Here is a 14318-nt window from a genome sequence, read left to right as displayed (position 1 = left end):
GATTTTCTATATGTCGAAAATCAACCACAAACTAAACGCTTTAGGTGTTCAAAACAGTGATGATGACCCTTTCGTGGTGACAAACCTCTCCAAACTACCTTTAAACTCGTTGGACCTACAGCTACTGAACAAGGGCTTGGACTTTGCCTACTTTCCATCGCGTCTGAAAGTAATGAGCATTCAAGCAGAGTTTGAACATTTGTTTCACGAACTGCGTCACAGTCTGCCACACCTACGGCGCATACAGTTGAAACAAAAACTCATGCATCTCTACAGCTCGTACATATCAACCTTCTTCTGCCAACGCAGAAGTCACAATGATGCAATGACGGCAGAGGAAAAGTGCACTGTGAAGAAATTGAAAAGCAGCAATATAGTTATCACTAAGCCTGACAAGGGCAATGGCGTAGTAGTCATGGACAAATGTGATTACATTGAGAAAATGCTCAAAATCTTAATTGACACCACAAAGTTTCGTCTATCATCCAACGATGATACCAACATCAAAAATCTAGGAAAATTTCAAAACTGCCTGTGGTATTTAAAGACCAAAAAAGCACTCTCGGAGGAAGACTACAATGCCATGCACCCAACATCTGCCAGAACACCGACACTTTATGGCCTTCCAAAAATGCATAAAGCCTCCATTCCCCTTCGACCAATCTTAAACTCAATCGGCAGTTTTAACTACAAATGCGCTAAGTGGTTATCTGCGAATCTCGCGAGTTTACGGGAACACCCAAACACCGTGAAGGACACTTTCGAATTCATTGACAGAATTAAAACGCTGCCAGTGAATTCCACCTGGGCCACACTCGATGTGTCGAGTCTTTTTACGAATATTCCATTGGACTTTACCATCAACCTCATCCTGTCCCTGGTCAGCAAAGACAGCATAAGTGGAATACAAGACCTCAACAAATCCAGGCTAAAGAAACTGCTCCAATGGGCAGCGAAGAGCACTACCTTCCAGTTTAATGGAAACATTTACACTCAAGTAGATGGTGTCGCCATGGGGTCTCCCATTGCCCCACTACTGGCAGACATTCTGATGAACCACATCATAGACGAGGCACTTAAGGCCACATCCACAAACGATCGCCCCCTGGTTCTGTGTCGTTACGTGGACGACCTGTTTGTTGCCGTACGCGATGAACGTGCCTTGGACGCGTTTTACTCGAACATTAATAGCATTCATCGTAACATCAAGTTCACAAAAAGCGTTGAATGTAAGGAACGGATTTCGTTTCTCGACGTCCTCGTCGAACGAGCGGGAGATTCGATTACTACAGCTACCTACAGGAAGCCAACCAACACTGGTCTCTATAGCAAATGGTCCAGCTTTGTGCCACGGCACTACAAGGTCAACCTTGTGCGCTCACTCCTTCACCGTGCCTACAGGATCAGCAGCACGTACAAAATCATGCACGAAGAATTCGAGTGCATAAAAAACATGCTAAGGAAAAATGGCTACCCACTCAAGTTCATAGCGAACTGTGTACGTTCGGTGCTACGCAAACAATATCAGGTGGACACCATAAAACCCACACAAGAAAGCACCAAGAACTTGGTAATGAGGTTACCATACCTAGGCCCTATTAACCACCGAATTCGTAGGGAACTGTCACGGTTTGTCGACCGTTGCACCAACCAGAAAACTGTCTTGCGTTTCGTGCATGAACCATGCAAACTTGCGCAGCAGTTCCCATTTAAAGATCGCCAGAAGACCCTGCACCTCTCGTCCGTGGTATACAAGCTTTCCTGTTCATGTGGACAAACATACATCGGACAAACATCTCGAAACTTGTGCACGCGGATCGATGAGCACAAACGATCCCCAAAATCGGAGGTGTGCAAACACCTACTTGACCACCCGACTCACAAGGTTAAGTTTAGTGAGCCACAAATCCTTGCGCTGGCGAGAGACAGGTACCGTCTCCTGCTGATGGAGTCGCTGTCCATACAACAGCAACAACCACAACTCAACGTGGACGGCACTTCTGCACCACTATTTTTATTTAATGTGTAATGTGTTTGTTGCGTTTTATGCCGTTTATTGTGTATTTTGCGTTTTGCGTTTTGCGTCGCTTTCTGCGCATTTTCCGCCTCTCAGTGGTGTGTGGCCGATAGCAAAATGACGTCACCACCCGCGCGAGCCTTATCTGTGACGTCGGTCAGGTCAGCTCCTTATATTGATGGAGCTCTGCCAATCGCGTCAGTCAAACTGATGATGACAAAAGTTTTTGTCGAAACGTCTTTAACATGACAGTGTTAATAGCAATATGGGCCGGTCTATTTATACTCAGCATTATGAGAAAACCCGTGAGTTGTGTTCCTAAGTTTATGGGCAACCATTACGGTAAACTAACAAAGAAAAGGCTCAGAAAGATCGAGAATATGCAGCACAAAGCAGTACGCCATGAGGCGGGTACACAATTTCTTCAGAAGTGTCTGCTTTACAAGGTTACACCAAGGTTTTTACAGTTCAAACTGTACAGACAGGACCTCCAACACGCCAAGAAAGTCAAGCGCTTTCGCCAAAGCATGCTTAATGGTGAATTGGTGATGCACCAAAAGGAGCTTCGACGATGTACCACCCAAGTACAAATGCAGCTAAGACCTCTGTTGGCAGAAGTTGGTTTTGTTACTGCATACTTCATTAAGCGGTTTCTTCACGCCAGTACAGAACAAAAGCGGATTTTCTATATGTCGAAAATCAACCACAAACTAAACGCTTTAGGCGTTCAAAACAGTGATGATGACCCTTTCGTGGTGACAAACCTCTCCAAACTACCTTTAAACCCGTTGGACCTACAGCTACTGAACAAGGGCTTGGACTTTGCCTACTTTCCATCGCGTCTCTGAAAGTAATGAGCATTCAAGCAGAGTTTGAACATTTGTTTCACGAACTGCGTCACAGTCTGCCACACCTACGGCGCATACAGTTGAAACAAAAACTCATGTATCTCTACAGCTCGTACATATCAACCTTCTTCTGCCAACGCAGAAGTCACAATGATGCAATGACGGCAGAGGAAAAGTGCACTGTGAAGAAATTGAAAAGCAGCAATATAGTTATCACTAAGCCTGACAAGGGCAATGGCGTAGTAGTCATGGACAAATGTGATTACATTGAGAAAATGCTCAAAATCTTAATTGACACCACAAAGTTTCGTCTATCATCCAACGATGATACCAACATCAAAAATCTAGGAAAATTTCAAAACTGCCTGCGGTATTTAAAGACCAAAAAAGCACTCTCGGAGGAAGACTACAATGCCATGCACCCAACATCTGCCAGAACACCGACACTTTATGGCCTTCCAAAAATGCATAAAGCCTCCATTCCCCTTCGACCAATCTTAAACTCAATCGGCAGTTTTAACTACAAATGCGCTAAGTGGTTATCTGCGAATCTCGCGAGTTTACGGGAACACCCAAACACCGTGAAGGACACTTTCGAATTCATTGACAGAATTAAAACGCTGCCAGTGAATTCCACCTGGGCCACACTCGATGTGTCGAGTCTTTTTACGAATATTCCATTGGACTTTACCATCAACCTCATCCTCTCCCTGGTCAGCAAAGACAGCATAAGTGGAATACAAGACCTCAACAAATCCAGGCTAAAGAAACTGCTCCAATGGGCAGCGAAGAGCACTACCTTCCAGTTTAATGGAAACATTTACACTCAAGTAGATGGTGTCGCCATGGGGTCTCCCATTGCCCCACTACTGGCAGACATTCTGATGAACCACATCATAGACGAGGCACTTAAGGCCACATCCACAAACGATCGCCCCCTGGTTCTGTGTCGTTACATGGACGACCTGTTTGTTGCCGTACGCGATGAACGTGCCTTGGACGCGTTTTACTCGAACATTAATAGCATTCATCGTAACATCAAGTTCACAAAAAGCGTTGAATGTAAGGAACGGATTTCGTTTCTCGACGTCCTCGTCGAACGAGCGGGAGATTCAATTACTACAACTACCTACAGGAAGCCAACCAACACTGGTCTCCATAGCAAATGGTCCAGCTTTGTGCCACGGCACTACAAGGTCAACCTTGTGCGCTCACTCCTTCACCGTGCCTACAGGATCAGCAGCACGTACAAAATCATGCACGAAGAATTCGAGTGCATAAAAAACATGCTAAGGAAAAATGGCTACCCACTCAAGTTCATAGCGAACTGTGTACGTTCGGTGCTACACGCAAACAATATCAGGTGGACACCATAAAACCCACACAAGAAAGCACCAAGAACTGTGTGATGAGGTTACCATACCTAGGCCCTATTAACCACCGAATTCGTAGGGAACTGTCACGGTTTGTCGACCGTTGCACCAACCAGAAAACTGTCTTGCGTTTCGTGCATGAACCATGCAAACTTGCGCAGCAGTTCCCATGTAAAGATCGCCAGAAGACCCTGCACCTCTCGTCCGTGGTATACAAGCTTTCCTGTTCATGTGGACAAACATACATCGGACAAACATCTCGAAACTTGTGCACGCGGATCGATGAGCACAAACGATCCCCAAAATCGGAGGTGTGCAAACACCTACTTGACCACCCGACTCACAAGGTTAAGTTTAGTGAGCCACAAATCCTTGCGCTGGCGAGAGACAGGTACCGTCTCCTGCTGATGGAGTCGCTGTCCATACAACAGCAACAACCACAACTCAACGTGGACGGCACTTCTGCACCACTATTTTTATTTAATGTGTAATGTGGTTGTTGCGTTTTATGCCGTTTATTGTGTATTTTGCGTTTTGCGTTTTGCGTCGCTTTCTGCGCATTTTCCGCCTCTCAGTGGTGTGTGGCCGATAGCAAAATGACGTCACCACCCGCGCGAGCCTTATCTGTGACGTCGGTCAGGTCAGCTCCTTATATTGATGGAGCTCTGCCAATCGCGTCAGTCAAACTGATGATGACAAAAGTTTTTGTCGAAACGTCTTTAACATGACAGTGTTAATAGCAATATGGGCCGGTCTATTTATACTCAGCATTATGAGAAAACCCGTGAGTTGTGTTCCTAAGTTTGTGGGCAACCATTACGGTAAACTAACAAAGAAAAGGCTCAGAAAGATCGAGAATATGCAGCACAAAGCAGTACGCCATGAGGCGGGTACACAATTTCTTCAGAAGTGTCTGCTTTACAAGGTTACACCAAGGTTATTACAGTTCAAACTGTACAGACAGGATCTCCAACACGCCAAGAAAGTCAAGCGCTTTCGCCAAAGCATGCTTAATGGTGAATTGGTGATGCACCAAAAGGAGCTTCGACGATGTACCACCCAAGTACAAATGCAGCTAAGACCTCTGTTGGCAGAAGTTGGTTTTGTTACTGCATACTTTATTAAGCGGTTTCTTCACGCCAGTACAGAACAAAAGCGGATTTTCTATATGTCGAAAATCAACCACAAACTAAACGCTTTAGGTGTTCAAAACAGTGATGATGACCCTTTCGTGGTGACAAACCTCTCCAAACTACCTTTAAACTCGTTGGACCTACAGCTACTGAACAAGGGCTTGGACTTTGCCTACTTTCCATCGCGTCTGAAAGTAATGAGCATTCAAGCAGAGTTTGAACATTTGTTTCACGAACTGCGTCACAGTCTGCCACACCTACGGCGCATACAGTTGAAACAAAAACTCATGCATCTCTACAGCTCGTACATATCAACCTCCTTCTGCCAACGCAGAAGTCACAATGATGCAATGACGGCAGAGGAAAAGTGCACTGTGAAGAAATTGAAAAGCAGCAATATAGTTATCACTAAGCCTGACAAGGGCAATGGCGTAGTAGTCATGGACAAATGTGATTACATTGAGAAAATGCTCAAAATCTTAATTGACACCACAAAGTTTCGTCTATCATCCAACGATGATACCAACATCAAAAATCTAGGAAAATTTCAAAACTGCCTGCGGTATTTAAAGACCAAAAAAGCACTCTCGGAGGAAGACTACAATGCCATGCACCCAACATCTGCCAGAACACCGACACTTTATGGCCTTCCAAAAATGCATAAAGCCTCCATTCCCCTTCGACCAATCTTAAACTCAATCGGCAGTTTTAACTACAAATGCGGTAAGTGGTTATCTGCGAATCTCGCGAGTTTACGGGAACACCCAAACACCGTGAAGGACACTTTCGAATTCATTGACAGAATTAAAACGCTGCCAGTGAATTCCACCTGGGCCACACTCGATGTGTCGAGTCTTTTTACGAATATTCCATTGGACTTTACCATCAACCTCATCCTGTCCCTGGTCAGCAAAGACAGCATAAGTGGAATACAAGACCTCAACAAATCCAGGCTAAAGAAACTGCTCCAATGGGCAGCGAAGAGCACTACCTTCCAGTTTAATGGAAACATTTACACTCAAGTAGATGGTGTCACCATGGGGTCTCCCATTGCCCCACTACTGGCAGACATTCTGATGAACCACATCATAGACGAGGCACTTAAGGCCACATCCACAAACGATCGCCCCCTGGTTCTGTGTCGTTACGTGGACGACCTGTTTGTTGCCGTACGCGATGAACGTGCCTTGGACGCGTTTTACTCGAACATTAATAGCATTCATCGTAACATCAAGTTCACAAAAAGCGTTGAATGTAAGGAACGGATTTCGTTTCTCGACGTCGGGGAGATTCGATTACTACAACTACCTACAGGAAGCCAACCAACACTGGTCTCTATAGCAAATGGTCCAGCTTTGTGCCACGGCACTACAAGGTCAACCTTGTGCGCTCACTCCTTCACCGTGCCTACAGGATCAGCAGCACGTACAAAATCATGCACGAAGAATTCGAGTGCATAAAAAACATGCTAAGGAAAAATGGGTACCCACTCAAGTTCATAGCGAACTGTGTACGTTCGGTGCTACGCAAACAATATCAGGTGGACACCATAAAACCCACACAAGAAAGCACCAAGAACTGTGTGATGAGGTTACCATACCTAGGCCCTATTAAGCACCGAATTCGTAGGGAACTGTCACGGTTTGTCGACCGTTGCACCAACCAGAAAACTGTCTTGCGTTTCGTGCATGAACCATGCAAACTTGCGCAGCAGTTCCCATTTAAAGATCGCCAGAAGACCCTGCACCTCTCGTCCGTGGTATACAAGCTTTCCTGTTCATGTGGACAAACATACATCGGACAAACATCTCGAAACTTGTGCACGCGGATCGATGAGCACAAACGATCCCCAAAATCGGAGGTGTGCAAACACCTACTTGACCACCCGACTCACAAGGTTAAGTTTAGTGAGCCACAAATCCTTGCGCTGGCGAGAGACAGGTACCGTCTCCTGCTGATGGAGTCGCTGTCCATACAACAGCAACAACCACAACTCAACGTGGACGGCACTTCTGCACCACTATTTTTATTTAATGTGTAATGTGTTTGTTGCGTTTTATGCCGTTTATTGTGTATTTTGCGTTTTGCGTTTTGCGTCGCTTTCTGCGCATTTTCCGCCTCTCAGTGGTGTGTGGCCGATAGCAAAACGACGTCACCACCCGCGCGAGCCTTATCTGTGACGTCGGTCAGGTCAGCTCCTTATATTGATGGAGCTCTGCCAATCGCGTCAGTCAAACTGATGATGACAAAAGTTTTTGTCGAAACGTCTTTAACATGACAGTGTTAATAGCAATATGGGCCGGTCTATTTATACTCAGCATTATGAGAAAACCCGTAAGTTGTGTTCCTATGTCACACTTTGTTCGTTAAAATGAAAGAAGAGAGGTTTGATCATGATTTCCTGTATTTATCGGTTTTGAATTGTTCTGCGAATCACGGTCGATCAACTGCCATCAAACCTCGTGTCAGCCGCTATTAAACATTTCAGACCAAGCTTCTTTCTTTGACAAGTCTATTTTTTGTCTAACTAACGAGTTAATGTCAATATTTTGCCCTCGCGCCTGTGATAAGAAAGCTTAAGCCTCATTATGCCATTTCACATATTTGGAGTGATCTGTTAACATTAATGTATTGAACAATCACTTTTTTACAGGATTTTTAATAAAAACACAAAATATGCACGAAATTTGCAATTTCTACAGAAAAGGGTTCCAATGTCCAACTTTACATGGACTGCAAAATGTCCTTGGTCAGCTGTATCTTTACAAGCCAATTTTAAATTTGGATACGGCGGGTTCGTTAAAGGCAGATCACATTGCTGGGTTGGTAGTAGATTGAACATCAGTTGCACTTCTCAACCTCGGCACCTAATACAAAAAATAAAGTGGTCCTATATCGTCAGTATACCTTTTCAAATCAAGGTTTTTAATAGAATTGCTACCTGCATTGCCGTTTAGTTCATTTTTATATCTAGCGTATATGTTATTCATTGAGCTCGAAGGTGAATTCCCTTTTTTAAATTTGCGTGTATAGTTCTTTGGTGTTGGTCCCAAGGAAATTATAGAACAGAATTTCGATATTATTAATCTGACCAAAAATCCAGTGCACTGCACAAAACGTACTTACTTGCAAAACCACCTAACAAGTACATCGTGCCAAAGATGCGTTTTTATGACGTACGGCCATGGGTTTATCAGCACATTAAGTAAAACTAGCACCGAACATATGTTAATCACATCCATTGAAATTGTCACTCCGGGTTGCGTTAAATCGATCCTGCGAAGAGAAGTAAGATTTGTTGTGAGCTCTGTTCGCGTTGACCAATTGGACCATAATGGATCCAAAACGATTTAACACACTTTCAAAAAGGAAACAATAAACGCTTGTTGTAAGTTTAAAATCGAATTATCACATCAAGTTATTTAAAGAAATACCCATCATATGTTTAATTGCATCTTCACTTTACTTGTAGTAAAAGGAAAAACACTGTTTTCGCTAAAGTTACCCAAGGACAATGACTGATGGCAGCCAGCAGATGAAATGTGTGAAGGAAAGCGATGCCAGATAAATTGCCATTTCTCTTTCGTTGTATATTACTTGCTTGGACATGTCTTCTTCACGCTGTTGACTAGAAATGTATTGTGTCGTGAGGGAAACTCAAATCAGTGGGGGAAAAACGTGCGTTTCAAATAAAATCGACAGAACTACGTTTACTTAAAGTTAGTTTGTTGAATATGCACATAAAAGTTATTTTTGTGTTTGACAAACAATTAGTTTAGGCGCCAGAAACTTGGAGTTACTTAGTTTGAATAAAAATGCCAAAGTTAATATGCTACTTAATTAGCAGACGTTTCAAACACCTCTGTGTTCATTATCAGTGCTACCTCTTCAACCCCTAGGACCTCACTGCAGTCCGACACATTTCAAATAATGACGTCACTGCAGTAGACCCGAGTACAGTTGCTGTCAAGTGATGTGTTTCAAATGTGTTGTTGTTTATGTCTGTTCATTTGCCTGTCTGCCCACTTGTGTGCCCGCCCTAATTGCTGCAACTCATTCTCACATAGCAATAATGATGAACACAATGGTGTTTAAAACACCTGCTTAATGGGTAGCATATTAGCTTTGGCTCTTCTATTCAATGTGATTTGGGGTTACTTAAACAAACGCTATTTTGGTTTTAATTTTATGTGGAACCTCCACCTGAATAAAAATATTTGTATAGCTTTTGAGCTGTATTTGTTTCAAGTTAAGTAGAAAGAAATATCACTTTTGCACATAGCAAGATCTTATACAATATATTACAAATTTTACGGGGGCCGAGATCTGTAAGTTTCTTGTCGTTGTGAGAACGTTTTTTGGAACCTTCCGAATCACTTACTTGTTCACCTTTTTCCAAGTAGCAAAAACTGCAACACAGCAAAACGTGATTCCGCATGTAAAGACAATAAGCACCACGATAAAGGTGATGACGTAACTGTTGGTGAATGGTGGAAAAAGTCGTGAACAGCCGCTTTCAGGACAGTTTGGAGTGCCGTCTAAACACAATATCACGTTTGGTATTTAATCAGTTCACAATGATTAGTTTGTATTGCATTAACACATTTTTAGGCCATGCTTGTTTTTTATTAAATGTAGTTTTGAGTTAAATCACTATAGTAAGACCAGAAAAATAGCAAGTAAGAATAAGGAATGTCAGAGTAATGGCCCACTTACTAAAAGTAGCTGTTTTGCAAACACAGTGTTGCAAGCAATTCCATCCACACATAGGGGTAATTACAAACACGGATCCTGCAATCCACAACAACAATACAAACAATATCGCCTCCCGTATCTTTCTCAATATACCTCTGATGTAAAGTGGACTAAAAAAACATTTGTAATGTATCAATGAAAAAGTCTTTACGGTTTACTAACATCACAAATATCTGCTTTGATAGTTTTCGGATCATCCAGAATTTAGACAATTTCAAGCTAAGATTCCCTACAATCACGTTCAATGCAAGAAAAATCTACTAAAAATGTTGCTTACTAGGTTGCTGCCACAAACAAAGTGATTTCAAAAAACAGAATGCTTCCTATTGAAACAACCCGTGACGCGATGATGGACGATTTTATAAAAATCCAGGTTGCAGTTCCTCCATCAAGAGAAAGGAGTTTGTTGAACAGGAACGAATACAGAAAAAGCAAACCACTGTGAACACATTATTATAATTAAGTGCCTGTTACACAAGTTATGGTTAACTCAAACATTTTTGTCAATACAACACCATCATTACAACGTATGTTGCTTGCATACACTCGCTGTTTTACACGTTACCTCAGAAGGTCACTTGCGGCCACACTTCGGAAAAAAATATTTGTAAATTTGTTTATTCCCTGTGGTCTAGCGCCGATTGCAGCAAAAACCAAAACATTTTCAACAATAATTACAAGTGAGACGAAGGTTCCTGGATGTTAAAATAGGCAAAGATTTAAACTTGGAAGAAAATTAACGCAAACTAAATTCCTTTAAAATTATATGTTTGATATCAACATTGTTTACGAGGTCGTCAACGTTATAATAACATTTACTAAAAAACGTTGCCTTTTTCGAGGAATAACTTTATTAATTTTCAACATTTTGCACTTTACGATGAAGTTACAGAAAATGAAAAGGAATTTATGTACTAACCGACAACAGCGTAAAGTACCTTTCCTTCATTAGGCTTGCAGTCAATGGTGTTGTTGGCCAAAAAATTTGGGGTAGTTGATTCGTTCATACTAATGGAAGCAGATGTTACTAAAAACTGCTTGCTTTCAATCTTGTGCTTTCTGTGAATCGAAAAAGTTGTTTATTGAGCCTTAACCCCACTTCTCACGGTTGCAGTTAATCCAGCTTGGTATTGCGCTAGTGCTGTCTCAAACTGGTACAGGTAGTTCCGCCACAGCTTTCATGATCAGAGTCAATATTTGTCTGAAAGCTTCGCCAAACATTCCGGATCGAACATGGGTCTCAACAGAGGGGTTTCGTTAAACAGTATTTTAACCATGCACGTACTTTATAAAACTGTTCTCCTGGTATAAAGGTTACGAGATATTTATTGCAACCAACGTTTCATCTATCATTTAGCACAACTAACTGTTTAGGATTATGCGGAAACAAAATATCATGTGCACATTAAAAACGCAAGAAAAAAGTGGGAATACATAACATTGCCATCAGTTGTAGCGTCACGTGACCAGGTGCAACAAATACAACAAATTGTTATAAACCGCTGGAAAGTACATACATTGCTCCTTGTCTTTAATACTATGATTGCTCTTATGGATGTGGAGCGTTCCAGAGCGTTGATTGCAAAAAAAAGCTCGTAAAGCCCGTCATTTTCAAATTTACAATGCCTGACAGCATTACATTTGTAAGATGTAAGATGTAAGTATCACTTTGGCACCGGATCGTTGTTGCTGCAGTGCAACTTTCTTTTATTGCCCTTATTCTATTTTACGCATCACCTGTCATTTGTTCCGCTTCATTACTTTTGTATTATTATTTCTATAGTTTTTCATTTTCAAGGGCAACGTCTGGCTATACAAACGCGACCTTTTCATCTTTATTTCATTTCTCCTATTTCTCACGAATACAAATCATTGATAAAAAGACATTTATGCGTTAAGAAGCAGACTGCATTTGATTGGAAGCAGTGATTTTTTTATTTATCACCTGTGGCAGGCGGCCTTCCGGTTGTGTTGCTCTGATGTTGAAGTGATACCTTTCGGAACACTGCAAACAAAAGAACATTCAACTCGTACCCCAATTATGAACATGAACACTGTTTAAATACCATCCGGCGTGTATTTAACAGCCTTTTCTTTCATAACGTCTCATGAATTCCGTAACAAGCTGTACCTTTTCTACAAACATTCTAAAACCATCCATCCATCCATCAAATGAAATCAAACTTTAACTTAATATCCATGAGAGGCTACAGAAAATTAGACGGAAATGTAAAATGCAATTTTAAGCATCACTGATCCACGTTTATGTACAGACTCGGTAACGCAGAAGCAAAGCACAAAACACAATATACGCAGGTTAATATCTTCCAGCAAAATGTTAGATTAGTTACGCGTCATTATTGCTACGTATTTAAATTAAAATCTTTCTAAATAAAAGGACTCTTTAGGGGTTAATCAAAGTTTTCAGATCGCAGGCAACAAAACACGCGACGTCCTAAAGAACAGATGACTTTTTTGTCGGCTTTCAGGAAATGTATTATAAGTTGACTACATTTTTTAGTACAAATATTTTGTAGGATTTTTTAATTAGTGAAATGTTTGCAACGAGAAAGTCAAAGTGGTTGTTAAGTAACACAATAAGCGACAAATTCAATGGAATATTAATAGGTTATGCCATCAAGCGCGATGGTTGATGTTAATTCCAGATGTTTTCTTTACCTAAGCTTCAATTTTCGTTTTTGCTGTTTGGTTAATATATTCTTAAATTTATCTAAACGTAAAATTTATCCCCCAAAAGGTTGCAATAACAATCTTCGTAAGTTTTATACCTTTTTTTTTAAATACGTGCATGGTTAATACTGTTTAACCCGCCTTCAACGAAACTCATCCGTTGAGACCCTTGTTCGATCCGGAATGTTTGGCGAAGCTTTCAGACAAATATTGACTCTGATCATGAAAGCTGTGGCGGAACTACCTGTACCTGTTTGAGACAGCACTCGCGCAATACCAAGCTGGATTGACTGAAACCGTGAGAACTGGGGTTAAGGCTCAATAAAACTGTTTTCGATTCACAGAAGGCATAAGATTGATTGCAAGCAGTTTTAGTAACATCTGCTTCCAATAGTAAGAGATAAGCTTTAGCATCCGTCTGCTGTCAGTTTGGACACGAGCAAGACTTATTCGCCGCAATAAAATCGCACGCAAGTTGCTGTCAGGCGCGCTAATTGCTGTTAGTTCGAAACGCTTGTGACTATCTGATTGGTTGTATTTTTACCCACAACGAATTAGTTAGTTTTCCAGCAAATACGTGGAGGTTACATTTCAACGATAGAGTAAAACGTTGATTATTTATTCACATTATTTTTTCCCTTCAATGAGGTTGCACAGAGCGAAGTCAAAATGGTTCAAAGCATGTCGTAGCAGTGATCTATGGTCTATTTGACGATAGAATAAGCACCGATGCATACGCGGTAGCGCGTTTGTGACAATATAGAATATTTAGGAAATTGCCGATTCATTTGGTCTACTGCAACACAATTTTTTGTGTCATGCGCACATATAGTGTCTATATCATTTTCTAATTTACTGTCCAAAAAAATATTGCAGCTTTAAACGAGTTTGCTCGGTGCTATGACTGAAACTAAGTCTTCTTGCGTGTTCTTTACTGTAGACTACTGAAGGACGCATATTGGTATTTCTGCTCCCATTAGTATGAGATAAGCTTTAGTGTCCGTCTGCTGTCATAAGCTTTAGTGTCCGTCTGCTGTCAGTTTGGATACGATCAAGACATATTCGCCGCAATAAAAACGCTCAAAACAGCTGAGTTCCTGCCAGATGAGCTAGTTGCCGTTAATACAAGAAGTTTTTCTTCACCTAATTTTCGTTTTTGGTGCTTGGTGGTTATATTCTTCGACAATTTCTGCTTTGCGTAAACGTAAATTTTTCCCAAAATGGATTTAGGGCTGCGCTACACGCGTTTTAGCAAATAACTTTCATCTAAACCAATGCATTTTCCGCCAATATTTATCTGCAGCATTAGACGCGAAGTCGGAACCATAAATAACTGAAGTTAAATTGCATTCTTGCTGTTTGTTGAGCGCAAATAAACGACATAAATAGTTGACCTCTATACTATTAGTTGCAATTCCGTGTTTATTTTGAAGATTTGTTCTTTGAAAAAGGACATTGTCTAAGAAAATACAAATATGGTGATTTCCAAGATACGTTGTTA

The 14318-nt window shown here is 41.4% G+C and overlaps 4 protein-coding genes across 4 annotated transcripts; 3 read left to right on the top strand and 1 right to left on the bottom strand.

Moving 5' to 3' along the window:
* Window positions 1-10: 10 nt before the first annotated feature.
* On the top strand, window positions 11-2029 carry LOC145912041 (uncharacterized). The gene has a single exon (XM_082999467.1). The coding sequence runs from the start codon at window positions 11-13 to the stop codon at window positions 2027-2029; it is 2019 nt and encodes a 672-aa protein (XP_082855593.1).
* Window positions 2030-2960: 931 nt separating this feature from the next.
* LOC145912040 (uncharacterized) lies at window positions 2961-4241 on the top strand. Its single transcript, XM_082999466.1, has one exon. It carries the CDS (start codon window positions 2961-2963, stop codon window positions 4239-4241), a length of 1281 nt encoding a protein of 426 aa, XP_082855592.1.
* An 856-nt stretch (window positions 4242-5097) lies between these two features.
* Window positions 5098-7412, top strand: LOC145912039 (uncharacterized). Its single transcript, XM_082999465.1, has 2 exons — window positions 5098-6553; window positions 6631-7412. The coding sequence occupies exons 1-2, from the start codon at window positions 5098-5100 to the stop codon at window positions 7410-7412; spliced, it is 2238 nt and encodes a 745-aa protein (XP_082855591.1).
* Window positions 7413-8027: 615 nt separating this feature from the next.
* LOC145912038 (cannabinoid receptor type 1B-like) lies at window positions 8028-11479 on the bottom strand. Its single transcript, XM_082999464.1, has 9 exons — window positions 11466-11479; window positions 11046-11185; window positions 10692-10821; window positions 10404-10565; window positions 10088-10236; window positions 9753-9909; window positions 8877-8999; window positions 8498-8647; window positions 8028-8238 (listed from the first exon to the last, which is right to left on the bottom strand). Exons 1-9 carry the CDS (start codon window positions 11477-11479, stop codon window positions 8226-8228), a joined length of 1038 nt encoding a protein of 345 aa, XP_082855590.1. The 3' UTR covers window positions 8028-8225.
* Window positions 11480-14318: the final 2839 nt, after the last annotated feature.

The sequence above is a fragment of the Ascidia mentula genome, chromosome 8 (genome assembly GCF_947561715.1).
Source record: "Ascidia mentula chromosome 8, kaAscMent1.1, whole genome shotgun sequence".
Lineage (NCBI taxonomy): Eukaryota > Metazoa > Chordata > Ascidiacea > Phlebobranchia > Ascidiidae > Ascidia > Ascidia mentula.
The sequence above is the reverse complement of the archived record's forward strand: the minus strand, read 5'-3'. Positions and strand labels throughout refer to the sequence as shown.